Genomic DNA, 26,858 nt, shown 5'->3' on the forward strand with positions numbered 1-26,858 from the left:
ACTATCCTGTGTGTGGTCTCATAACTAGTTCAAATATGATGTTTATGTTTCTCAGTTATAGTTCCCATTAGAGTATAAATTGAGGTATGCTTTCAAAAATTAAGTATAATTGTGGTACAAGTGTTAAATTGAGAAAATGGGGGATGTTACAGATTCACTGTTCACTTTTAAATTCAGTCTGGGGGTTTAAACCAACCAAGTTTCTAACGAATGTCTGTGTAAACTGACATTCTGACGTACTTACTACGGTGTTATAACATGTAGGACTAAACCAGCTACATTCTGGCAGTTAAACAGCTTAAGTAGGATACTTATGCTTACAGCTACTTACAAGTAGGATTCCCAAAGTTTGTACTAATGTTCCTGTGTTTCTCTGGAAAGAACTCTTCCATTCAGTATTTTATCGAGGGCATCAAGTTACTCAACTGTACAAAAAGCCAACTCATCCCAAAGCTGTCAGAGCGCCTGGAACGTTTCTGTCAGGTAAGGGATCGTGACTGTTCATTTATGTTGAACCTAAGATTATTCATGTCCCTTTTTAACATTAATCCATGTTAATGTGTTTTCCTTTAGAATATCATGACGTCCAGGTGTGTAGAGACACCATATCCATCGCTCATCGAACCAAAAGAGTTTCACGAGAAACTGAAAACGCTGTTTCAGTGTTACAACAGTGGAAATTAACACCTGATTCTTCAGCCGTAACACAACTAGCATCCAGATTCATTCTGAATTCTTTGTGTTCGTGGAAAGTCTGGTTAAAGTGATTTGCTGCAACATTTGATGTTAGCTTATATGAAATTGTGTTCGACTACTTTTTCACAGAAAAATACTACTGTTTACACTTTTCCTATGATAGAGACCGGCCGCATATTTAAGTTTGCTCTGTAGTTTGGGAAAATAATGGACCACTGTATAAGTTCTCAACAAAAGAAAAGTCATCTTAAGTGCCCTGTAGGTCCCTGTACCTCATAAATAATCTATTTAATCTGTCAGTGAGTAAATCAGACACTATCTCAGTATGACAGCAGTTCTTTTGTGGAATTTAACTTACTGATGCTGACCTGTTTTCAAATATGTTCTAATGTTGCTTTCTATTTATTTTATTTATTATTTATTTATTAAAGTGCAAATTAAAAATGTTTACCTGTTACCGATTGTTTTTTTGTTTTCAAATATGCCATTTGGTTTGAGAACATAATGCTGATTGTAGTCGTGATTTTCTCTACACAACATGTTTTTTGCTTTCATGCTGCAATGACACAGCTCTGCCTGAGCTCTCATATTCTTCTATGGCATTCAAATATCCCACCAGCTCTTTGATCTTCCTGATCAGAAATACTTTTATCCGTTTACAACACACAGCAAACAAAATCATAACACTGCTGCTGCCACCTTTCTATAGAAAATCAATATTCTTTGAAAACATAACTTACAATACAGAGTTTTATGTTTTCTGGCACGAAACGTAATACTGACCATACTGTATGTACAGCACTGAAGAGACGGGTTGATGCTGATGACAACCAGTGTTGGGAAGGTTACTTTTAAAATGTATTCCATTACAGATTACAGATTACATGCCCCAAAATGTATTCTGTAACGTATTCCGTTACGTTACTCAATGAGAGTAACGTATTCTGAATACTTTGGATTACTTAATATATTATCATGCTGTTTACAACTACATGAATGTACTATTGCTGTGATTTATTACTGTTACTGAAGGTCCGCGGCTCCGAACCGTAGTAAAGGGACCTCTGGCTAATATGTCGGGATCCGTGTCGGCTCGTAGCTGAAAACTAGCTTTACTATGTTGTCTGGGTCAACTTTGCTAGCAGAGACAGAGAGAGGCGTTGAAAGGCTGCTCCAACAGAACTTATTGTTTCAGAGGAAAACACGAACACGGTGTACAGTCGAGTCTTAATAGCTTACTTACAGCTGGGCTCGTCAGGCTCTCTTCTTGGCTGCAGTGGTTATTATTATATTTACATGCTTCCAGCTCCAGTTTTTGCTTGATGACAGCTCGTACTTTTCCTTTTTCTCCCTCCCCCGCTCACAGACACATAACGGGTATGGCAGTCCATTCTCCCTGCAGCACGGACTACACTGCCTATGATGCTACATTCTTTAGAGCTATACCTGTAGCATTCTGCCTGTTAGCTTAGCACAACAACAACAAAAAGGCCTCTCTCACCCAGGAAACACGCAGAGAGAGAGCGTCACCCTGTAACCATGGCAACCGTAACGCTGCCTGGAACAACAGAACGTAGCTGTCAAACAAAACCCAAACAGTCCTGACCCACCACAATATGAAACAGGGAAGTACCGCCGTGTAATCCATTTATTTCAACAAAGTAACTGTATTCTAAATACCACCTTTTTAAACGGTAACTGTAACGGAATACAGTTACTCATATTTTGTATTTTAAATACGTAACGGCGGCACATGTATTCCGTTACTCCCCAACACTGATGACAACTTTATTCTTCAGTTATCAAAATGCTTTCTTTGATGTGGAACAGAGGAGGGATAGGTAAGAAAAAGCAGCCTGTGCACTGGATTCTGCTTCCCTCTATAGGCTTTCAATCACAGAGAGAGAGCGAGTTGCACATGTGCATTAGTGAAACTAAAAAGGAAGTGAGAATGCACCACAGCTGAAACAAACTGACAGTAACAGCTTCCAAACATGCAGCCACCACATAGAAAGGTAAAGTCATAGAGCTAACGGTAAGGTAAAAGTGGTTACTGCTTAAACACTGTGCTAATCCACCACTTTCAATTCATGAGTAATATTAACACTACACTGACAGGTTTTTGTTCATTTTTTGCAATAAATGTCCCTCACAATATTATTTGGTGTGTATATTGGAAGCTTTTTTTTTTTTTGTTGGGTAAGCAGGTTAAGTTCCAGCTGGAAACACAAACCAGCCTTTTAGGTTGTGTCAGGACATGAAATACCTGCCAAATCTAACCTACTATTCAAACTAGGATTTATGAGAATGTAATGAGATTGAGCTTGATTTATTTACACCAGAGACTAACCTGGGACTAAAATAACTTTTTGCCGTCTCTCGGCTCTTACATCGTGGACTCTTCCATGTCGCAGCTCTCTCTGATAAAGCTCTCAGATGTGGCAAAGTGGTTTTACTTTCTAAGAATTATTGCTGTGTTCAACTGCGTCTTGTGTCAAACTTGCAAAAAGTAGAGAACGCCTTTTGATGTGGAAAGCTGCTAAATTTATCTTTTTTCAATACAATTTGGTTGAGAAAATGTCTTTCACACGGCAACTGGCAAGGTTTCAAAGGAAAATTAGACTACCCTTTTATTATTGTCGGATAACAAGGCTTACAGTTGAAAACAAAGTCACATTCTTATAAAGACTTAATTTGTTGAAATTCACCAACATTAAGAAGGGAACGTAATGGGGTATGTGATGGCAAGCCACACATGGTAAGCTCCACACTTCACCACCAGTTGATTCACTTTAGTTTACTTTGCAGTCACTACTTTAAATGTATTCTACTTATTGTCCAATATTGTTTCTTTATTAAATGTATTTATTTTTCCATCACACCTTCTGTCTGTTAAGTTGACCTCTTTTATTGGTCTGCCTGTTTAAGTTTTTTGGCTTTGTTAAATACATTTTTTAAATTAAGTACCTGTGTCCTTTATGCTTTACTGCTTGGTCCCTGACAGGGTAATTGAACAAGCAACCAACTAAGATATTTCTCTTGAGCTTAAAGGTTGATTGAAGAGGATCAACCTGAACACCTCCTTTAACCCCCATTAAAGAGCATACACAGAGCTCTACACTGAAATGAAGGACTCCAGCCTCTCCTCAACATTTTTGTTTCAGGATCTGAGTTCTGCTTGTGACTACAATCCTTATAAATCGCCTTGAATGGTGTTTTACCATCAAGCTTTTAATGAACAGTTTGATCGTTTGATATATGGACCTGCAGCGGAGTTTAGGCCCAGACACGACTAGTGACGTCAGACTTAACGACCGGATTTCTCATCTGACAGGACCCATTCAACTCATTGTCTTAGAAAATCATTGTGAATACATTCAGTTTTATATTTTCTCTGCACCACAGACTGCCATTATTCTAGGTTTAACCTTTGTTAGAAAGCTATAATCCTGATGGTCAGAAAAAGCCACTGAAAGTTGTAGTTTGTCTTCCTGTTTACATTTACCACCTGAAAACGGATCCATACTCACCTGACCTGTAACAGGAACTCCATTACCTACCAAGGATATGGAAAAATAATAGTTGTGTTACTGATTATTTGTTTTTGACCAAAAAGAAAAGATTCTCAGTCTAATAAACAAATTGAATTATATCCACTACCAGTGATTAGTTCTGCCTTTGAAGCTTTGCATGGGACCAAGTATTGTCACTAAGTTACCCTCTTGTCAGGGAAACTTAATATATCTCTTGGCCATTTTGAGTATCTAGTCATAGCTTTTGAGTTAACCAATGCACCAGCTGTCACTGATGGCATTTTGAGAGAGAGAGAGTTTTTTTGTACTCATATGGCATCTTAATCTTCTCCAAAAGCCTAAAAGAACATCACTGTCATGTTAGAACGGTCCTACAGCGTCTCCTGTAGCAGCTCCCCTAAAGAAACCCTCTGAATAAAATGTTTCTTTGGTTCACAAAAACAGATGCTTCACTTGTTCTGGTTCTCATAACAATAAAACAGATGAATTCTCTCGCCTGCTTTCCTCAGGAATAAGAGTCTATCCTACAACCTGGGCGATCGTGGCTCAAGAGTTGGCAGCTGTCTTGTAATCGGAAGGCTGCCAGTTCGAGCCCTGGCTCCGACAGTCTCAGTTGGTGGTCAGAGGGCCCGGTGGCGCCAGTGTCCGGCAGCCTCGCCTCTGTCAGTGCGCCCCAGGGCAGCTGTGGCTACAATGTAGCTGCCATCACCAGTGTGTGAATGTGTGGATGACTGGATGTGTAAAGCGCTTTGGGGTCCTTAGGGACTAAGTAAAGCGCTATACAAATGCAGGCCATTAAACCTTCCTGTGCAGTTGACAATCTGAGATGGAAGACTGAGAATGGCAACATCCCTTCAACTGGTTTTTTGTCCCTTCCTGTGTTCGGTCACACTGGGCCGATACCACCAAGTTCACTTGCTACACTGGGATTAGCCTGCAGTGCCAGAGCAAAGATAGGATGGGGCCCGATTATTTAAGACCTCGTATGTGAGGAGCAGGACTTTGAATTCTGGATTTAACAGCGAGCCAATGAAGGGAAGCCAATACAGGAGAAATCTGCTCTCTCTTTCTAGTCCCTGTCAGGACTCTTGCTGCAGCATTTTGGATTAGCTGAAGGCTTTTCAGGGAGTTTTTAGGACTTCCTGATAATAATGAATTACAGTCGTCCAGCCTGGAAGTAATAAATGCAGGAACTAGTTTTTCAGCGTCACTCTGAGACAGGATATTTCTAACTTTAGAGATGTTGCACAAATGGAAGAAGAAAGGTAGGTCGTGGAAAAACTTCCAAGACCTTCAGATTAAGCCTTTAGCCACCACTTAACCTGAGTGCATATAATATATAGCTTTTTAAATTTTATGCTGCAAATTGGGTCTTTCTTCAGAGTCCATGGAATTGCTGTCATTGATTGTGACATTTAGGAGAGCACGATTGCTTTATTTCACTCTGAACAATGTCTGTTTGGATTCCTGCTTCGGTTTTTATCGGGCATTCGAAAGTGGGCGTATTGTTTGGATCATTGTTCTAGTTTATAACTCAAGTGCGCTTGAACATCAGACAAAAGCTGATGCATGGATATCCTTCATAATTCTCTGATAGACAGTAAAGTTCGTGGTTCCATCAATTACTTTGGGCTCCCCAGACCACCACGTTTGACTCTTGGTGTCATGTTCTTTTTATGAAACGTTGTGCTAGCTTTAGTCCAGATGTAACAGCACTCAAACCTTCCAAAAAGTCATTTTGTGTCATCAGTCCACAGACTGCTATCACAGAAAAACACAAACACTGACTGAGATAACTGAGGCTTGCAGTTATTTAGATGTTGTTCTGGGTTCTTCTGTGACACTCCAGATAAACTCCTGATGTACTCTCGGAGTAATTTTGGTTAGCTTTGGGAAACATTCAGGCTTCTGGGGTCTATCTCAGCTGCTTATCTGGCTAAACCTGATTAAAAATCATGTGACCGTTTTAGATGAAATATATATATAGACAACCATTCGCCACATAGATTTTAATATAAATACACACAATAGTACCTACAGATATTAGAATACATATCAGAAATTTAGAAATAAGTAAAGGATGTGAGCAGGAAAGAGGAGAGTCCAATATGCAGGTGGTGCTGTCACGGGGCCGAGTGGCCTGTACTGAACAGGACTCGGGTGCAGAAACCCAGAGCAGAGACAGCAGATGATGTAACAATTTATTAGGCTTAAGTGCAAAAAACGTAGCAAAGAAAAAAAAACAATAAGACGTGGAGTTTGACGAGGCGTGGCTTGGGAAACGTGGCTAGGGCGAGGGAATGAGGCCTGAGATGCTGAGTGGAGCTGAGCAGGGAGCAGTCACACTGAAGAGAGAAGATAGTGGAGTTAGGGAGGTAGTGGAGGCAGCTCTGAAGTGGCAAGTTGTAAGAGTAGCAATTCTTACTGGCAGTAGGGGACATGGAGTGTTGAGAGGGGGGTGATGAGAATCCAGGGAGGGCTGAGTGGCGTGGAAAGGCTGACCTGAGATCCGGGGCTTCAGATGGAGTGTGATGGCAGGAGGGCAGGCAGGTGAGGCACAGAGAGATTTTCAAAATGATTGCTTGGTATCCTGAGTCCGGAGGTGGAGCGTGAGCCAAGGTAAATACAGCAACTGCAGCACAAGAGAGTCTGGTTAACAAGATAGATCACAGCAAGAACTTGAAGTATAAGGCCTGTTACCAACATGTGTTGATGACGAACTGGCAGTGAATGAACATCAAAGTGTGGCTTAAATCCCTCTGGCTTGATTGCCTGCAATAGGCTCCAGGTGTGCAGGAGCTGGAGGAGTTGGCCCTGCCCAGGGGCGGATCCCAGGTAAGTTCAGGAGCCTTATGGAAATTCCAGCCACCCGCCGCAGACCAAGACAGGTGCTGATGCAAAGTTACTGTAGCCTGAGTAAGTCAGTGTGTTGAACAATGAACACTCTTGTAAACATAACTGAGAATACAGTTTAGTTGTATGGGACGCATTTTTTGTTCAGCATTTTTACATCTGTTGTAGCACAATACTCAGTGCTCACCATGCTGTGTGCATAACACAGAAAAACTGATTTCATCCTCCCTGACCAAGCAGGCTCCAGAGAAGCTGTTTTGATGGAAGCTTTTGAATGTGCATAGCAATGGGACACAAAATCCCAGACCTCGTTACAGACACTATTATTAGTTGGTTACTATTTTTCAACAGCTTTCCTTTGGTGATACAGAAGAATTATTAGTAATAACATGGACTCTTCAAACCAGTGTTACTCTGCTGCCCTCTAGAGGATTTCAAGCCAAACAGCAATCTGAGAGAGAGCGCGTGGGAGAGCGCGCGAAGGAGAGAGAGAGAGAGTTGCACATGTGCATTAGTGAAACTATAAAGGAAGTAACGGCGCACAAGAAGTGCAACAAACTAACGCCATAACGGAGAGAACAGCTGCCAGCTACATCCAAACATGCAGCCACCACCGAGAAAGGTAAGATACCAAGAATCTGATGTGAATGAGTAAAATATTCACACTGCACTACACTGACTCCTGGTTGGTGTTCACTTTTTCTGAAAATAATTATTTTATGACATCATTCACTGTGCCATGTTTGGCCTCATTGAATGTTTTGTCCGCTTTTGTTTTCCCTGCAACCCAAAAGCTAAAGAAATGAAACAAACTGGGAGGTTACTGGGTTTGTATCAGCTGAGGTGTTGGCTCTCGATACAAGTGTTAACAGCCACAACAACTAAGCTGAATGCTCGACTGATGAATAAGCTAGCTAAACGCGTTAATAGGCAGTAATGTGCATGACCTGCTCAAAGCTAAGTTTGGGACTAGTTACAGTAATTGGAAATGTAAATGAAGCTTTCCAATGTTTGTTGTCTTCAGCTAGAAGGTGCTGTACCTTTCTGTGGGGTTTTTCTCTTCTACAGCAATAGAATGATACATTACAGAGATAACAACAACAGAAAATTACATAACACTGTTTAATAAGGTTTAATTATCTAAACCATACACCAGACTGCTGTATTTGTGTCACAGGTTAGCATTGTTTGACCTATAAAATAGCCTTGTACCCTGCACCTGGCTGTCATTTTAGGTCACAATAACTATATTATGTAAAATTATTGTAATTGTAATTATTGTATATACTATATTAAATATAATTTTAGGAATCTGTAAAATGTTGTTGTGCACTTTTTGTTGTCACAGCATAACGTGGCATAAACCAGCAACTAATGTCGACTAGTGAATGTTGTTTTAGTCATTAGGCTTTGGTCAAGGAGGTTGTTTTTTATTATGAAGCTCTCCCAGTTCCAAGTCAGGCCAAACATTACTGGGTGTCCATTAGTGGGAGCCACCATAGTCAGCAATGAAGTTATAATCTGAAAAACGTCCGGCGAAACAAAGCCCACCAATATCATCTTTTATCAGTGAGACTTACTGCACAGCTGCCCCGTGTGTGAACAGGTAAAGGAGAGCCAGCAGATGAAAGTGGTGTTCTCAGAGCAGCTCAACAAGCTGCAGACCAAACAGCATCTGGACACCGAACTGCTGGAGGAGATCAGGTATGACACACTGTCTGTCTCATGAGCAGGTGTTACGTTACACATGTTCTATGTGTCATGTGTTGTTTTCTGTTTGCTCCCAAAGGTCCTTCAGTAAGCATCGCGCGGCTATAGAGAAAGAATACGGTCAGGTGAGTAAACAGGATCTATTCTAGTCCTGTCTGCTGCTGTTACTTTTCATTGTTTACTGGAAATGCTCAAAATATATTGATTTGAGACCCACATTAGTACCTGAGTGCTGGATTGGGTTTTGACTTGTGTGACGTCTGCACACACACAGGGTTTGTGTATGTGTGTGTGTGTCCTCACACAATTTTATTAGGCTTTTGTCTAATGTTTTTTTTCTACTGTTTGCATTGATTAGTTCTAAAAGTAATAAAATAATAATATTTTTAGGACATTTGATATCCTGGAAATAAATATAAAATGTAAATTAATGACATTTTAAACCTACCTGGTGAGAGTAACTAACACTGGTAAGGGTGGACGGGGTTATTTGGTTAACTCTGTTATTTTTTAAGTGGAGTGAGAAAAAGTGGTTTCTACCTCGGGCTGAAGGTGTTGAAGTGAAGGTATAAAGGTGCTACATTTGTTGCTGCTGTTCTGGCTTTTGATGCCACGGTGTTGGCAAAGAGGTAGTTGTGTGAGTCTAGTTTACCTTGGCCGAAAAGTGTTATTACTTTGCTTCTGCTGCACATCAGCTAGTCAGCAAACCACTTAGGTGCAGGGAGGGTTAGGTTGCATTTTAGCTGCATACTATGCACAGTTTCAAAGGATGTTACAGAAGTTTCAGAAGATTTGAGCTGCAGTTTTGAGCTGCAGTTTAAAGTTAAGGTGCCTGCAGTGTTTAGATTAATGCTAGCAAGCCACCATATTTTGTCACAGAGTCTGAAAGGCTCAGGCGTGCATCTTTTACCCCATGTATGGCCTTGTACCTAAATGGGGAGGATTTTTTGACACCAAGCTGGAAAGGTGACGGTCTATGTTCAGCAGTCTGAAGGTTGACTTCTAACCTAGTCTCAGTCAGGTACAAACCACAGAAGTAGGTTTGCTGTGGAGTGTCTCTGCTGAGGACAAAGTCACTGTTTCTCTCACTTAATGTTGCAAATCTCCTTGGTTTCAGCTCAGAGCTTTATGTGTTTTCACACCGTGGTGTAGAATGTTTCACGTAGAACATCTGAAAAGTATGTGAGTGGATGTGTGTCTGTATGCATACATGTGTGCCTGGTTAGAGGACAACAAGGTAGCATTCTCCTACCTTTGCTGAAATACTATTAAATCATTAACACTGACAACTGTTGATCATATTACAACATTTATAGCTGTAAAAAGCAAACTGAGCTGGAAAGAGCCAAAGGGAATATGTAGCAAATCTCAGGGGGCTACAACAGCAAAATTAGGAGCGCCAGCTCCTTAGTTTATGTTTGTCTTGCTACAAAAACCCTAATGTAAGAAGGTAAGCTCCATCTCCAGAGGGTCCAGTGGGTCATGTAATAATACTCGGTGGTTTGATCACAGCTACTTCCTACAGGGCTGAAATGTCCCTGTGTAAGAGCCTGAGCCTGTAATTCCCCTTATGCATCCATTGGGCTGTGAGTGTGTATGATGGTGTTTAAAGGCTGTGTGACTGTATGTGTGAAGGAGGCTCTTAGGAGGAGTACTATATAAGTGCCAGTCCATTTAACAAGTTACCAAAACAAACAACTCAATTGACACATTTTATTACATTTATTACATCCCTGTGTAAGGAAAGTTCCTTTGTGTGTTATAGAGCAGGGGTGTCAAACTCAAATACACAGTGGGCCAAAATTCAAAACTGGAACAAAGTCGCGGGCTAACGTTAATATTTATTGAAATATATTTATTCCTCCAGATTTAAGAATGAATCTTTTCTTATGGACTCAAACACGTTTTGCTGAAAAACTGAATATGGAACAAGCAAAGCTTAATACTAAACAATATATATATTAGCTGTATAATACCAGTAGGCCAGCTCTAATAGTAATTTGGTATGGCTTCGCGGGCCAAATGTAATTAGGCTGTGGGCCAAATTTGGTCCGCGGGCCAGAGTTTGACACCTATGCTATAGAGGATGCACTTTTTCTTGTGTTTTTTCAGGCTCTTCAAAGGTTAGCTGTCCAGTACCAAAAGAGAGACTGGCAGAGAGGAAACACAGATGTGATCACTTCTGGGTAACTACACAACTTTACAGCATGCAATCTTCTTAGCAGCTGTTATTGATTGTTGATTTTACTTTGAAAAACCAAACACTCGATTGGCTCTTTTTGCTGTTTGGAAGTTACATCAGCAAAACAGACGTGTTAAGAAAAACGGATGATTCTGCAGGAACTTTTTTGTAGTTTGTGAAAAAACAGTAATTGGACAGCAGTGGTAATGTGGAAATATTTTGTTGTCGTAATCTCTTGATATATATATATCACATTTGACTTGTTGCCCATTTGAGGAACTGCATTCAATTACTTAATGTACATAAAGCAGAATAATATTATATGTAATATTATTAATATGTGAACAAAAGTTATTACCAAAGGAAATAAAATACTTTTAGATCAGCAATGTGCTGATGTTGAAATAACTTGTCTCTCTCTAGAATAAACCTCTCAAACATGCACCTTATAGCAGATAATAAATGGCTTATGACTAATTTAGAAGAGCATCGTTTAGCCTGAAAAAAGAGTTTGTTGCTTTATAAAACAGCTAGACCGCCTTACTATTGATTACTGATTCATTATTGACTGAAGGTTTCTCTTCAACTACTTTCAATACTATTGAAATATATGTTGACTGCAGCTGATCTGAGTTAACTTCAGTCTTTTAGACCATATTCCCAAGTCCTACTATTAATTAATGCTCGATCTTAAATATGATCTCTTTTAATGTGCATCAGGTTTCAGAGCTCATCACAGCACAGAAACAGCTTTGAAGGCTACAAATGATGTTCTTGTGGACTCATCTCAGTGGTTTACGCTTTAGCTGCAATGTTTGGAATCATATCTGTCTAAGAGACTCTAATTTGTTGATGTAAATAGAGAGTCGTCTTAACATAGTGAGGTTCCACAGGGTTCTGTTTACATTATACATGCTTCGCTTACGCAGTAACATTAGAAGACATAGCATACATTTACACTGATGTGCAGATGATACTCAACTTTATCTATCCATGTGTCTGTAATAAGGTTTGCAAACCCTTTGGTGTGGCTCTCCTCTGGGTACTTTGGCTATCTCCCAAAACATGCATGGTTAATTAACTGGTGATCTGTGGATGTGAGGAGTCTAAAAGGCTTTAAGATTAAAGGACACAACAGTGTGTGAATGAATGGGTGTCGCACATCTCTCTGTCTAATAATGCAGTGATTGGTGAGACTAAGCATTGCTACAAAAGGCCACCCTGTGTGTGTTAATAGTATCTGACATGGTGGAAGGTGTCTGTTGGTGGTGATATGAATGCAGTTTGTGTGCTTTCAGGAGTGTGTTCAGCGTGTGGCGATCTGTGGTTGATGCTACAGCTCAGACTGCGGCATCGAGACTTTTCGCTGCAGAAGAATACCGTCGACTCAGTGGGCAAGTCTCCAAAAGTCTCCGCAATGCAAAGGATGTCCGGGCTAAGAGAGTGAGACAGTACACACAGATGAAACATTTCTAAACATCACTCAAATAATGAAACATTTTTTTCCTGCCTTCCTCCCCTCATCCCCAAACGGTTGTGGCAGATGGCTGCCTCTCCCTGATCCTGGTTCTGAAGGAGGCGTTTTCCTGTTTAAAGGGTTTTCCTTCCCAATATTGTCAAAGCGCTTGTTTAAACCGGGCTGTTTAATTGATGGGCTTTCTCTCAGTTACTCTAGGGTCTGTACCTTACAATATAAAGTGCCTCAATTCAACTGTTGTTGTGATTTGGCACTATATAAATAGAATTCAGTTTAATTTATCCATCCATCCATCTTCATCCGCTTTATCCGAGGCCGGGTCGCGGGGGCAGCAGCCTAAGCAGAGAGGCCCAGACCTCCCTCTCCCCAGCCACCTCCTCCAGCTTATCCGGGGGAACACCAAGGCGTTCCCAGGCCAGATATAATCTCTCCAGCGTCTCCTGGGTCTGCCCCGGGGCCTCCTCCCGGTGGGACATGCCCGGAACACCTCACCCAGGAGGTGGCCAGGGGGCATCCTTGTCAGATACCTGAACCACCTCAGCTGGCTCCTTTCGATGTGGAGCAGCAGCGGCTCTACTCTGAGCCCCTCCCGGATGGCCGAACTTCTCACCCTTAATTTAGCTTAAAAAATGTATGAAATTTATGCAAGTGCAATCTGATGCCTTTGGGTTGTGTGCATATGTGCGTTAGGGCCTGGAACGGCTGCAGAGGGTGCAGGCTGAAGTGGTGGATGCTCTACGGGAACTTCAAAGGGTCAAGAAGTGCTACCACGACTTCAGTCACATTGCCAGTATTGCACGTGAGAAAACTGCAGATGCACAGGCCAGGTCTGTGTTTCAATACGGAGGTTTGAATCTTCTGCTGAGACTTTTGACCAGCATTTCATTTTGTTTTAAAATATTTTAAAAGTAACTAAAAGTCTGATTTTTAAGGTTGTATTAAATACATTTTGGAACAATGTTTGTCACTTCTATATATTTTACTCTACACTTGTACTCTTAAACTATTACTAATATTATTGTCACGACTTCTTTAATAAAACAGTAAAAAAGTTACTACTGCCGATGGGAGTTCAGCCAATAAGAGCTCAGCTTGCAGATTGAACAACTTCTATTTTAACCACTACATGTATATAGAGCATTAAAATAAATATGAAGCAATATGTTAAGTGCTGTAGTTTTCTCTTGTCTTGAATGACATAAATACGATTTCACTTTCTCTTCCAGAGCTAGAAAAAGTGAACATGGAATTTTTCACTTTAAAACAGGACTCCATAAAACGACCACTAAGGTATGGATGAATGAGCGGCTGAAATCTTATTTCTATGCTGACCTGTGTCCTGGTGTAAAGTGGTTTCTCCCCTGTGATTATGAGTTGTCCCAGGATAATCTCTCTAGGTTCCCTCTCCTTTAATGCAAACAAAATTATATTATCACTCTATCCATCCATTTTCTTCCTGTTAACCAATGTTGGGTCATAGTAGCAGCAGGCTAAGCTGGGTGTTCTGGGTTTCCTCTCCCAGTATGTCCATTTGCTTCCAGATCAGACTAAATGTTTAACCTCTCATGAGTTCTGGTTTCCTTTCCTCCAAATACTCAAGCTGAGTACATGTATTAGAATTAAAATTGAGACTAGAATAAAGTTTGTATTTTTATCTGATAATATTATTTTATTATTACATTAATATAAGGTTCAGTTACGTTTGCACAAAAACAACTCCTTCAAAGATCTTAATCTGAGTCTGTACTTTCTCACTTTTTACTTGAGTACAGAAAAGAATCAGTAGTCCAACTTTTTTTTAACACTTATTATCTGTATTTCACCTTAAGTACACAATGTCTGCACTTTTGCCACCTCTGCATTAGGATATAAACAACAACAACAAAACACCCTAAAGAATGATCCCAGGAGGCATCATAATCAGATGACTCCTATTTTTCCGAGACTCCTTTTGAGGTCATTGGTAGGGTCTCCCAAAGCAAAGTGGTCCCAGGGGCGGGGCCACAATAAGAGATTAAAACAAAACCCCAAATGAGCTACAGCACTTCAACAAGAAGCTGTCAGGCTTAGCCGTCAGTTTGGTTCCACCACCTTGTGGGCCGTCCCCCACAGGGACAGGCACTGGGGTCCTGAGCAAGGTGGTGGTTGACCTCCTGGGATGCAGGCTGTGTTTTTGTGAAGTGTAATGAAAAGGTTATTACACAGCACACACTGCTGAATTATAGACTTGTATAAATGTTGCCTGTTTGTGTGACATTGTGTTTGTGCTCACTTACATGTTTGCAGCTCACTGCCAGACTCAAAGAGTGTGATGACCGCTTGACTGAAGTTCGTAATGAGTATCTGCTGACATTAGCAGCAGTCAGAGCGCATCGGCAGCACTACTACACAAACGACTTACCATTTATTATGGAGGTAATCCACATACACTAACACAGTCACTGTGCTACATTTATTTCCTCGATATTGACGTTTTTACAGATGGAATGGATCAAAATGTCCTTTCACAAAAAGCTTCATGGCTACTTTTTTAAGGAACTAGTGTCACCACAAGTGTTTGAATGACTGTTTTGCCGTGTAGCGTTTAGCCTGCTGCCTGTACTGTATTTAATGAGAACACAGTTACAGAAAACACACATAACATAGGTGATTAGTCTTCAGCAGGGACTCAGTAGAAAATGTTTGAAAACTGACCTTTAGTGTCTGACCTCCTCAGCAAATGGATGGTGATATTTATGAGGATTTGAGATGCCATTTCACCCTGCTGTGTGGGACTGAGATGGACTGCTGTCTTCATACACACAAACAGTACAGCGGAGTGTGGGACAGTGTTGCAAAGGTTGGTGTTGTATATATGAACTACAAAAAAGAGAGATGAGATGCTTTGTCATGCTTTGTATATTTTATATTCTGGATGTATATTGACACCTATGCTCATTGGTCATCACAGGGCATCAGACTGCAAATGATTGGTTCAATCTGTGATTAGTCCCATGTAGGGCTGCCACGATTGCGTCCACTATCAAAATCGTCGACGACTGATTTAATAGTCGACGCGTCGTTTGAAGCTTTGTAAGATCACAAAAGACGCAAGAATAAGTAGTAGGATTTAAGAGTGTAATAACGGACTGAAACAGAAGATGGCAGCACTGCATGTACAAGGATGCCAGCTGCCGTTAAACACCGAAGAAGAAGAAGAAGCTGTGTCCCAGAATTCATAGCGCAGCCCAGCTCAGTTTCCAACAATGGCGGCAGCTAGTTAGTTTTAATATTACTCTTATTATTCTTTCTGGGTCACAAAATAAACGTTTAACATATTTTCAGGCGAGAATGTAGCTGTGTAAACCTCAAATATCTGCTCAGTTTATCAAAACACCACATATTTTTGAAAGTGCTCTGACGTTTTCGGAGACGTCTGTTACCCACTAGCTCGATAGCTAGCCGGGGGCAAGGCTAACTAGAGCCGTGAGAACACCGGACTCCCGGCAAATCGTTTTCAAACCCACCGCTGTCTTTCGCTACTCAGGTTAAACATGATATATAAGTCACTAAGATAACTTCAAAATGTTATTGTTTGGCTTTTTTTTAGTATTTTATTTGTTCCTGAGTAAATCGGTTTGGCTGAGATTAAAGTTATAGTTTTTGCACAGCTGAATAAACCTCAAGCAGACAGCTGATTATCAGAAGTGTGAGATGCTCCAGAATATACTCCGGTGTCCTGTTATATTTTAGATAGCAAGGAGTTTATTAAACATCACCGAAACAATCTGCAAATTTCATTAAAATTTAATAAACTGTCATCTTGTCTTTATTTTTAGTTAGCACATACCTTAAACACTTAAAGCTGTAAGCTAATGATAGTTATATAAGAGCAGATGCTGCTGGTGCAACAATGGATGCATGATCTGATTAGTCGACTAATCGCAAAAATAATCGGTGACTAGTCGACTATCAAAATAATCGTTTGTGGCAGCCCTATTCCCATTTCACATTTGTCTATATTGTAAATTGTGACAGTGTTGGATCTTCATGTTAAACATGTCTTCTTAAAATAGAGTTCTCATGAAGTTGTTAGCTTGTGTGAGGATTTATATTTTTATTTTTGTAAGTAAATAATGAGAATGAATAAGAACTTAGTAAAATAAACTGTAATCTGATTAGCCTGAATAAATAATGCATGGTGACAGATTCATAGTAAGACCCAGCTCACTATGAGGAAACGGTGATAACCACATTTAGAAACAATGCTCTTTGAACATCCAGCTGCTTGTACAAATAAGTTCACCATCCAGCACACATGATGTGAGAAGCATCATCTACATGTAGATGTATAGAAATGGCATAAACAGTTTCATGTGTGGACTTTGTGTAGATGTTGTTTGGAACCAAATCAAATCTGTCACTGCAGATAGTAAACTCTAGACCGGGAGAAACTGAATACATCTCGAGATGTTCCCCTTAGACTGTACTCTCTTGCCAGTTCAGAGTTATTCCCTGGACATTTTGAGTACATTTGACTTTCAGGTGTTCATCCAAAGTCAGTAGAAGTGAGAACATTGTATTTTTGTTCATGCTTTTCTAGCATTTGTGAAAAATTCAGCAGAATTTGCAGCGCTGCTGTTAATGAGAGTTATTTGTTTCTTTGAGGATGGTGTAAACTGCTTTTGTTTAATTAGTTTTTGTGTTGCAGGTGACCAGAGAGAGAAATGTTCAGCAGTTTCTCCAAGATTCAGTATCTTTCAGCAAAACCCCTGAATTTACCTTCCAACCTGCTCTGCGTGACAAGGTGTGTCTAAGGACGACATACTGACTGTAGTCCAAGTGTCACAGTGACAGTCCACAAATTGTAGTAGAGATTTAGTGATGAGCTCCATATTGAGATATTTTGCATATTTGCCTCAGTTTAATACAATGAGAGAAAATGTTTGACTTAAACATTGGCAAAAAATTTAGAATAGAATAGAATAGATTTACACAATAAAGATATGTACAAGTTACACATACACCTGCAAACATACGGATACATACATACACATATATACATATATAATATATATGTATATATACATATATGTATATATTTTCTGCTGTGTTTTACTTGCATCTATTTGAAAGAGTGAGTGTAAACACAAAAAATATTTTATTTTATGTGCTGGAATTTGCAGAAAATAGGTTTAAATGTTAAAAAAATTTCTTCCAGTCAGAGAATGTTGCATTTAATTAAATTTTTTAAAAGATTAAAACTAATAAAACAAGTTTTAAAAAGAGACTTTTCCATTTGATTACATTTTGTATGATGATTATGCAGAAAAAGTAGAATTGGGCTGAAAGATCTATCACTTTATCACCTATTCAGGTTGTAAATCGTGTTTTTAAAAAGTAACTAAGTAATTAATTACTTTTGAAAATAAGTAACAGGATTATTTTTGGGGGGAAGTAATCAGTAATTAGTTACTGATTACTTTTTTCAAGTAACTTGACCAACACTGCTCCTGCCTTTCTTTCTCTCTCACCCCCTGCAAACATTCCTTCTCCCTCTCCTCTGTTTCTGTCTTTAACAGTAACATGGGGACATTAACCCAATCTAGAAATCTCATTCTTGATGATCCACAAGCTTTATTTGGCAAGGATTTTACAACAGATCATTTACTTTTTTAAATTCAAACTCCATGTTAGTTCTTGGTCATTCCAAAAGTTTTCTGTACTGCCAAACACTGAATTTTGTATTTAAAAACATTATTTTATCATTCATAAAAAGTCTATATCTTAAAATGAACTACAAACTAAAGCTCTTAAGCTTTTAGTTTTTTTCACTGAAATGTAATAAACCAGGACTATACTCTAAACTAAGAAAGACTCAAATGAAAAAGACTTGAAAAAGTATCTGTGTAAATTCACATTGTGGTCCCTGGTACTCCTCTGCATAGGTGTCAGTTCTGCAGGAAGTTTGTGGTTCAGAAGAAGAGGGCTGCCTGGTGAAGGAGGCTAAGAAATGGACTGCCAAGGTGGCTAAAGACCACAAGATCATTGCCCACGGAGAGAGGGTGAGAAACTAGAGGAAGAACCGTGACCATTGTGATGCAGTGGCTCCTTCCTGGTTTCCTGTATAATGTATATTTTTGCATTACTTTACTACTTTAAGATCTGCTTTGTTTCATCAGGCTCTACAGATGTTAGAGAGCCGACTGAAGCTCCTATCCGGGGAGACGGCGCTCAGTGTGGAGCAGAAGATAGCAGAGGTTCAGGAGAGCGTCAGGAAAGCCAAGGTACTTGTTTTTGAAAGTGTCTCCAGCCTATAAGTTCAAAATCCAACATTCACCAGTATAGTCAGTAAGTTTTCTGTTTCTACGTCATTCTGCTCCCAACTTTCTGTTCCACTGACACAGAAATTGACCAGGGGGAAGTATGCGCACCGGACAGTGTTCAATAGTGAACCAAATGTGGTTCACATTTTTTTTGTGGGAGTTACTACAAAACTTTTCCTTTTTTTAAGCATAACCCTCCTTCTGAGCCTGATAGTAGATCCTGCCTCCTCTTCAGACACACAGGTAGTAGGCCGTGCTCAGCAATACCACTATACACACCAGCAGCTACTACCAGGACTATTTTCCATACTGCTGATCCTTTGGCTTTTTTGAAGTCTTGTTCCCTCACAAGAAATTGTTCTGGGGTAGTTGACAGCATCTGGTCCTTGGCTTCTGGCAACTTCTGATGAACTTGCAGGCATGCTGTCCTGGACAGCTAGAAACTGTCCATCAGCATCAAAATACTGTGGACTCTTCCTGGGTGTACTGAAGCAGGCTGAATGACCACCAGACACGGGCAAAAGGGCCAAAAACACACACCGAAGCACAAACGTGACCACAGAAGCTCATGCTTTTATTTCTAACTGCATCCTTAAATTTTAAGGGTGCATTACGTAAACACTGATAACCTGATAATTAGTGTTGCACTTGTGTTGATAGCACGAAGTATCAGATTAAAAATGCTCCAAAGGACAAAATCTGTTGCACTGGTGAAATAAAAACTGGTGCTGTATCAGTTTTGATCAGTTTTATATCATTAGCTGAATCTGAGCAGAGAGTTTATCCCTGTGACATCAGCAGTGACATCACCAATACCATACCAATCAGGCATAACTTCACGAGCACAGAGAGGTGAATAACACAGACGCTGGGTTATATTAGGGTCAATGAGTTTGGCAATATATAATAACGGCATCTGGAAATCTACATTATAATAGCTGAAATATGAAAGATGTCGTGTCTGTGTAACTGAATTTGTCTCAGAAGGATTTAGATTTGGATGTTGATCATGGTAGTTTAACTGAGGCACACAAAATCAGCTTGGTTTCAGCTTATGACCATAAGTTACACAGAATCCGTGCGACTCGGGTCCAGAGTCACATGTCTGTGTGTGTCTAACTAAGTTTCCTGGTTTTTCAGCTGAACAGGGCGAAGGTCGAGGCTCGCCTGGCCCTGCTGTCAGAGAGCACGCCAGGAACAGAACAATGGCTTCACGCTGCCATGAACCAGGTGGAAGAGGAGTTGGAGAGAGAGCGACATCTCAGCGAACAGAGGAAGTCTACCGAAGACTTTTCAGTATGCACACAAACAAACACACAGATTGAGCTGCGTTTTCATCACATGGTGGCTTGCATGTCCTCTTTAGAGGCCTCTATCACTCGTAACGCAATACTCTTTTTGTCCTCTGGGGTCAAAAATGACCCCACTTCATTTTAGTGTTTTTTTAAAGTACATGGTATAAATGTGGCTGTGTTACACTTTAAGTTTTACTTGTGTGTTTATGACCCTTTTCTTTACCCAAGAATCTTTGCCTCTGACCATCACCTGCAGACCAACCAGAGGTGTATCTGAGATGAAGAACATAGGGATATCATCCTGACCTCATTATTTGAAACTTTATTAGACTGTATAACTTTAATATAAGCATCCACCACTGAAATATTATACATGTGACAGAAAGTAAGGAAAAGCAAAATACGTTTCTTTAACTTAAACTTTGCCCTGACCTTAAAATCATCCGTCAGCCTCTAACACAACACAGGAAGTCGCTTTTTGTCTACAACAAAAACACACAAGTGTGACTCCACAACATAATTGCACACATACAGAGACACAACAGATGTTACACACAGGGGAACAAACAGGCTAAAGACTATTTCAGATACAGAATTAACTTCAGTGCGTGCTTGTTGGATGATTTTATCACTCAGCGTGTCTTGCAGATGCTCAAAAATATTTTTGGGATCAGAGTGGAGATGACACCCTTAAACACTTTGTTTTGCAGGAGGACGAGTTCGAGCTGACTGACTTTGAGGACTACGATGATAACGGAGAGATCTTCACAGATCCAGTGTCAGCATCTGGAGTGTGTGTTTACCCTGCAGCCTGCAGAGGGATTTACAGCTATCAGGTAGTGATCATCAGCATCCCCCCCCCCCACACACACACTTTTTAAAACTTTTTTTTTTAGCAAATTCAATTAATCAGTGAGTCTAAAAGATCTGTACAACGTCTGAAGCAGAGCTGTTAAGGTGTTTACAAGATGCTCAAGGCTGTTGTTGGTGCCATAGTGGTACAGTGGATAGCACTGTTGCATCAAAGCAAGAAGGTCCTTCATCAGCTGCCCCAAAGCATCCTCGAGCCCGAGAATATCAGCAGACTACTATGAAAGGTTACAGTTTGGTCATAATGAGGACCCAGATGTTGGAGATGTGAAATGAACAAGTTTAAGTCAGGAGGATCTGGTGATGGCCTCCATGGGTCATAGAGGGTAGCCAGTGATTTCTTCCTGTTCTCAGTAGTGGCCCCTGGGTATGAATCACCCAGGCAGTAGGAGAGGAGGCTCTCCACTGAGGAGCGGTAGATGGACAGCAGCAGGTTCTGGTCCAGGTTATTCCTCTTTAGGACATGGAGGAAGTCCAGCCGCTGCAGGGCCTTCTTTACCAGGGTGTTGGTGTTGATCCAGAGATCAGCTGAGATGTGGGTGCCCAGAAACCTGAAGGTGGAGACAGATTCCACCCATTCTCCATTTATAAGAGAGGAGGGTGGACCTGCCTGTGCCTCCTGAAGGACGTTCAGCTTCAGGTTATTTTCTGAGAACCAGCGGGACAAGTTCTCCACCTCCGCCCTTTACGCTGTCACATCTCCATCAGAGATGAGCCCAACCACAGTGGTGTCACTGGCATACTTGACGATGGCATTGGTGGGTAGATCGGTTAGGGATGGGAATGATGGTGGAGCCCTTCAGACCGGTGGGAAAGACATTAGTCAGGAAGAGGTTGAAATCCCAGTGAGGATCTCTGCCATTTGGTCCGTGCAGGCTTTAACCACACCCCCTGGGATGCTGCTTGCTTCCTTAGGTTGGAGGAGCGCTTCACAGAAAACTGATCAGAGCCTGTACTTCACTCATCATCCAAAGTTTTCGGTTTGCAAAAACACGGATGTCACATTCTCTACACAACTTAATGTAGAAAAGGACCGACTGAGTGAATGTCTCTGAGTCCTGCTGTTCAAAGCTGGACCAGTCTTTGCATATAGCACTGAACTGATGTTTTTTACATGTGCATAAGACCATTATAAAATAACCTGCATTAACAGGCTTACAGTTAAATAATGGAAAATTATCTCTTTTAGGCTAGCCAATCAGATGAGCTGTCTATCATGGAAGGGGAGGAGCTTCAAGTAATCGAGGATGGAGATATGGAGGACTGGCTGAAGGTAACAATACTGATGTGATGCAGTATAATGTGCTTTATTGGAAAGGTTACTCTGATGTTCTCTGTGCAGGTGTGTAACTCGTGTGGTCAGGTGGGCTACGTTCCTGAGCGGTATGTGCAGCTCCTGTGTCTGCCAGCAGAGGGCAGCACTCCGCTGGACAGCTCATTCAGCTCCACCTCATCCACTGTGACTAAAGAGACGCCAGGGAGTAGAGGTCTGTGGCCATGTTTGCACTTGCACTTGACGTCACATTACTTACTGTGCACTTTGTATAAATAAGTGCTACCTCAGAGGGGAAATATTGACCCAGGCCCTACAAATCCTTCCTAAAACTTGGATCAAGTCTATTTTCATTCAGTCACTGAAAGTCATAAGAAATAACTGAAAAACTAAGATAAATTAAGAAGATGAATCTAAGATGTATTTTTTTCCAATTTCCATAATATGAGTTTGTACCATGTGCTCTGATGTGTCTCAGGTGTAGCCAGGGCTCTGTACTCCTACCAGGCTCAGAGTGCAGAGGAGCTTTCCTTCCAAGAGGGGGCGCTAATACACCTGCTACGCCGTCCACGTGGAGAGGTGTGTGTTCTGCCGTTGGACTTGTAGGAAACAACGTAGAGCCCATCATGCACCAACAGCAATACTTTTTTTAAGAATGTTTGTTTTTTTGTCCTACAAACATGACTGCTCTACATGAATGGATAGAGGGTGTGGCTTATTTAGCGATTTACAGTAAAAACACCTCATAACAATTTAGCTCTTTCAAAGCTGCGGAGGAAGGGAGGGAAACCCTAACAACCACCAGCTTTTACTTCACTTCAGTCACTCAGGATGAAGACTGCAAATCTAAGTGAGTCTTTTTACAGGTCGACGATGGTTTTTGGGAGGGAGAGCTGAACGGACACGTCGGCGTCTTCCCATCGCTGATGGTAGAGCTTGTTCACAATGAAGAGGAGGATGAGGAAGAAAAAGGGGAGATGGAGGTGAGACTACATCCTGGTAATCAGAATCTTCTGAAATTCAAAAATCAGTTTTTCTGATGTTTGTTTTCCTCTCCAGCCTCTTCCAACCCCAACCATGCCCCCTTTCTCCCCTCCCATCCCCACAGCCTCAGCTCCTAGCTGTAATTCAGAACTGAGCGCTGCTTCTCCAAGCATGGAGGACAAACAGCAGGCTGCTCTAACAGAGGGATCGAAGCTGGCAGGCAACAGACTGGGTAGAGTCTATTTCTCTGTTTTCTATCTAAAATGTGTCATTTGAGGTGTTTCACTCTGTGTCTGTTGCACCACCAGAGACCGGAACCAGCAGCCACAGCTCTGCTGAGCACTCCAGCACTCCACTGAGACCAGTAGGTGCAACACCTACACGTATCTTTTAGAAAATAAAAGCCTACCTCAAAATTGAGCACATATTTTTTTGAATATTTGAAGAGGATTATAGGGATTATAATAATAAGCATGGAGATGAAGAAAGATAAGATAGAAGTTCATGTACAGCAGAGAGAGGTGGCAAAGAAAAGGCTTAAAGTGAACTGTATATAAGACTGGACACAAACAAGAGTAAAAGTAGGGCTGGGTATCGTCACTGATTTCTAGAATCGATTCGATTTGAATCGGGGAAATTTTGCCTCTGACAGTCAGAAATATTATAATTCAGATCATGCATCAGTACATTTCCATATTTTTATATCTATAAAAAGGAAGCTGACACTTGCCAGACTTTATCAAAGGTGTGAGCATCACAGCAGAGGCCTTTGTGTCAAAGTAGCTGAGGATAAAACAGAAAAACATAAAGGTGGTTTTCCTGGCCTGGATTTTATAAAAATATTCTGCAGTCAATCAAAAACGAAAGAAAAGCATTAATCAACATGTGAACATTACCTGATGCTGCTGAAGTGAAGCAGAGCAAAGTTACAGAGGTTTGATTAGAGACACAGCTGAGAGTTTTGCAATTTTGCATAATTTTAAAAAGTTTAAATTTGTTCAGTATTGAACAGCAGAAATTAGGTTTTCTTTTTGGAAGTAAGTAAAAGTGAAAACAAGCAAGCGAATAATGCAGAAAACAGATTTTTAGATGGGAAACTGTTCCTGAAGTATACAGAGAGAGAGAGAGAGAGAGAGCTGTGCATGTAGTGTGATTTTATTGTGGTGGAAGCAAAACAGTAAAAGTCAGAGTGAGTTCATGACGATGTTTATGTGAAGCGTAGTTTGGATCTTCTTTTGCTGCTGGTTCAGTCAATATTGTTTGGAGAGACATCAAACTAACAGCTTCAGAATCGAGTGCAAAAAGGGCGTAAACACAAAGTGCGTTCCCGCCGAAACATCAGGATCAGCGAGCTGTCGGCTTTCAGCCCCGACCGTGTCCGTGCCCTCGGGTGAGAAAGGCGACATCTCACTGATTCCGATGCGTCGGCGAGTCCGAGCTTTGTGTTTACGTCTCTGTGCAGAATCCGTGTTTCTGCTCTCATTTACTGTTTTAGCTGTTTGGTGGTTGTTGAAATTTTGTGAGGTTTAACCTGAGATTCTGGCGTTTCGGGCAAAATACATCAATTCAGGATTTTAATGGATCAATATCACGTTATCCAAGCTAGAATCGATTTTAATCGATAAATCGATAATCTAAACCCACCCCTAAATAAAAGGACCTGAAGAAAATGTGTTCAAGACAGGGAAGGAGTACTGTGAGGAGTTCATGAATGTAGGAAATGAGTAAAGTAAAGTAAAGGAAGTGTAGAGGATTAGTAAGGAGGAAGTGAGGGCAGCTATGAAGTCCTGGAAAGGATGCGTGAGGAATGGAGAAGAAGTGTTCTGGTACTGATTTCAACAAGGATGATGTGCAGGTAGCTGTTGAAGGTACAGAGGTGGCGATCGGGAGCAGCAGTAGGGCTTCATGCAGAGAAACAGCACCGTAGATGTGATGCTTGTGATGAGAGGGACAGATCAGGTGGATAATTTTGGAGACAAAGTTAGTGAGGAAAGGCTGAGATGGTTTAGACACATGCAGAGAGGATTCATAGATGTAGTAACGGAGGAGAGGGCTGGTGTGACAGGAGAGGATGCTCGGTACAGGGTGACACGGAGACAGATGATCTGCTGTGTCGGCTCCTAAAGGGACTAGCTGACAGAAGATTTGAATATCTTTGAGCTCACACAAATCAGTGCTTATTAAAACCCAGGTTTATTTTCTCTCTGTATTGTTTCAGTGTCGAGCACCTCCTCCACCTCCAACACAGAAGACTTCATCTCAGGCTTGAGAAGACTGCAGTCATAGCTGTCTTACAGCCAAAACATTGCTGATTTGTGCCATTTATGTATCGTCAGGTGGTTTTCTTGGTCATGTGAGGCGTCACACAAGTACAGTAGTTGCAATTTGTGTGTGTATCACCGCTCTGTTCATCGTCGCTTTTGCAGGAACAACAGGTTATCAAGAAAACATGGCAGCTTACATCCAGAACATTGTTTTTTAGTACTTGACCTTTTAAAGACTGCCAAAGCACTGTTACAAGGAATATCAAAATGCCAATTTTATTAATACAACTTGTAAAAATAAGAAATTGCACATGCAATACGACTTTGAACCACAAGATAGTCCAGTGAGTCTGTCCTGAATCCAAAATGAGACATTCCTATATGAGTATTACTAAAGCTACAGCTAGATCAACAGTCAGGCTTATATGTCCCCACCTTGTTTGGGCAGCTATATGAGCAAAGAAGCAAAGTCATTTATATGTAAAGAATGTAATACTTGACATGAAACCTTTACAAAAAGTATCTTTTTAAAGCAGCATTGTAAAAACAACCTTAATTGATTGCAGTCGTGTGAAAAAGAAAGTTTTCACAGCACTCCATACACTTCTGTGAAAGCTTATATATCACTACTTTTTTAATAGGAATTAACAAGTTACAGGACAGCCAACTGTTGATAATCAAATGCACTTGATTAATATAAAGAAGAGGTTTTGGCAGTTTGCTGGTCGGGAGCATGGAGGTGTGCAAACTCACTCCAAGTTCAGACTTTGCAATTGTCAGAGAATTGCAAAAACACCCGAGCGCTACATCTTACACTCTTCAGACCCCAGTAAGTATGTTAAATATTAAAGTCGAATGTGCACAAACCCCAACTAATCGAAGCAACACTGTAAAGAAGAGCGGCTAAAACTCCTGCACAATGTGTGATTCATAAAGAAATACAGAAAGTTGTTGTTGCTAAAGGTGGCTCTGCAGCTATGCAACCCTTCCAAAATGCAACCCTTGACTACACACATGACTACACAACCATGTGTTAAACTTGGACCTCTTAAGTTTTAGTGTAGCAATCACTAACAAACACAGTTCAGATGTAACATTAGGTATTTGTTTTATTTTCACGAAGTCTAACATTAGCTAGCATACATGCTATTCTAAACGGCAACAGTTAAGCTAGTTAGCATGAAGGCTAACATAAGATCTACTTGTTTACCCTTATATTATGATATTATAATAACAAGGCTAGTGTCATAATTAAACAATTTGCTTTTGGATTTTTGAAATATCCTCTTCTATATAATCGTTTTTGTACTGTAAGTCATTGTTGTGGAATAAATTAAGTTATTACATTTGGAGTTTGTTCGGTTATTTATGCAAGTCATTACCACCTGAATCACTTGGCTCTTGTGGCATTATCTA

At 40.7% G+C, this 26,858-nt stretch overlaps 1 protein-coding gene across 1 annotated transcript; it reads left to right on the forward strand.

Moving 5' to 3' along the window:
* The first annotated feature begins 7,124 nt into the window (after window positions 1–7,124).
* On the forward strand, window positions 7,125–26,830 carry LOC102777024 (F-BAR and double SH3 domains protein 1-like). Its single transcript, XM_087845987.1, has 21 exons — window positions 7,125–7,704; window positions 8,689–8,786; window positions 8,872–8,917; window positions 10,905–10,978; window positions 12,273–12,417; window positions 13,142–13,278; window positions 13,678–13,741; window positions 14,738–14,866; window positions 15,168–15,290; window positions 17,142–17,237; window positions 18,379–18,495; window positions 18,613–18,717; window positions 19,897–20,052; window positions 20,762–20,887; window positions 22,111–22,194; window positions 22,264–22,408; window positions 22,673–22,773; window positions 23,061–23,177; window positions 23,254–23,410; window positions 23,487–23,542; window positions 25,397–26,830. Exons 1-21 carry the CDS (start codon window positions 7,684–7,686, stop codon window positions 25,445–25,447), a joined length of 2,148 nt encoding a protein of 715 aa, XP_087702113.1. The 5' UTR covers window positions 7,125–7,683; the 3' UTR covers window positions 25,448–26,830.
* Window positions 26,831–26,858: the final 28 nt, after the last annotated feature.

Source organism: Neolamprologus brichardi, chromosome 2 (assembly GCF_056152115.1).
Source record: "Neolamprologus brichardi isolate AB-2024 chromosome 2, ASM5615211v1, whole genome shotgun sequence".
Lineage (NCBI taxonomy): Eukaryota > Metazoa > Chordata > Actinopteri > Cichliformes > Cichlidae > Neolamprologus > Neolamprologus brichardi.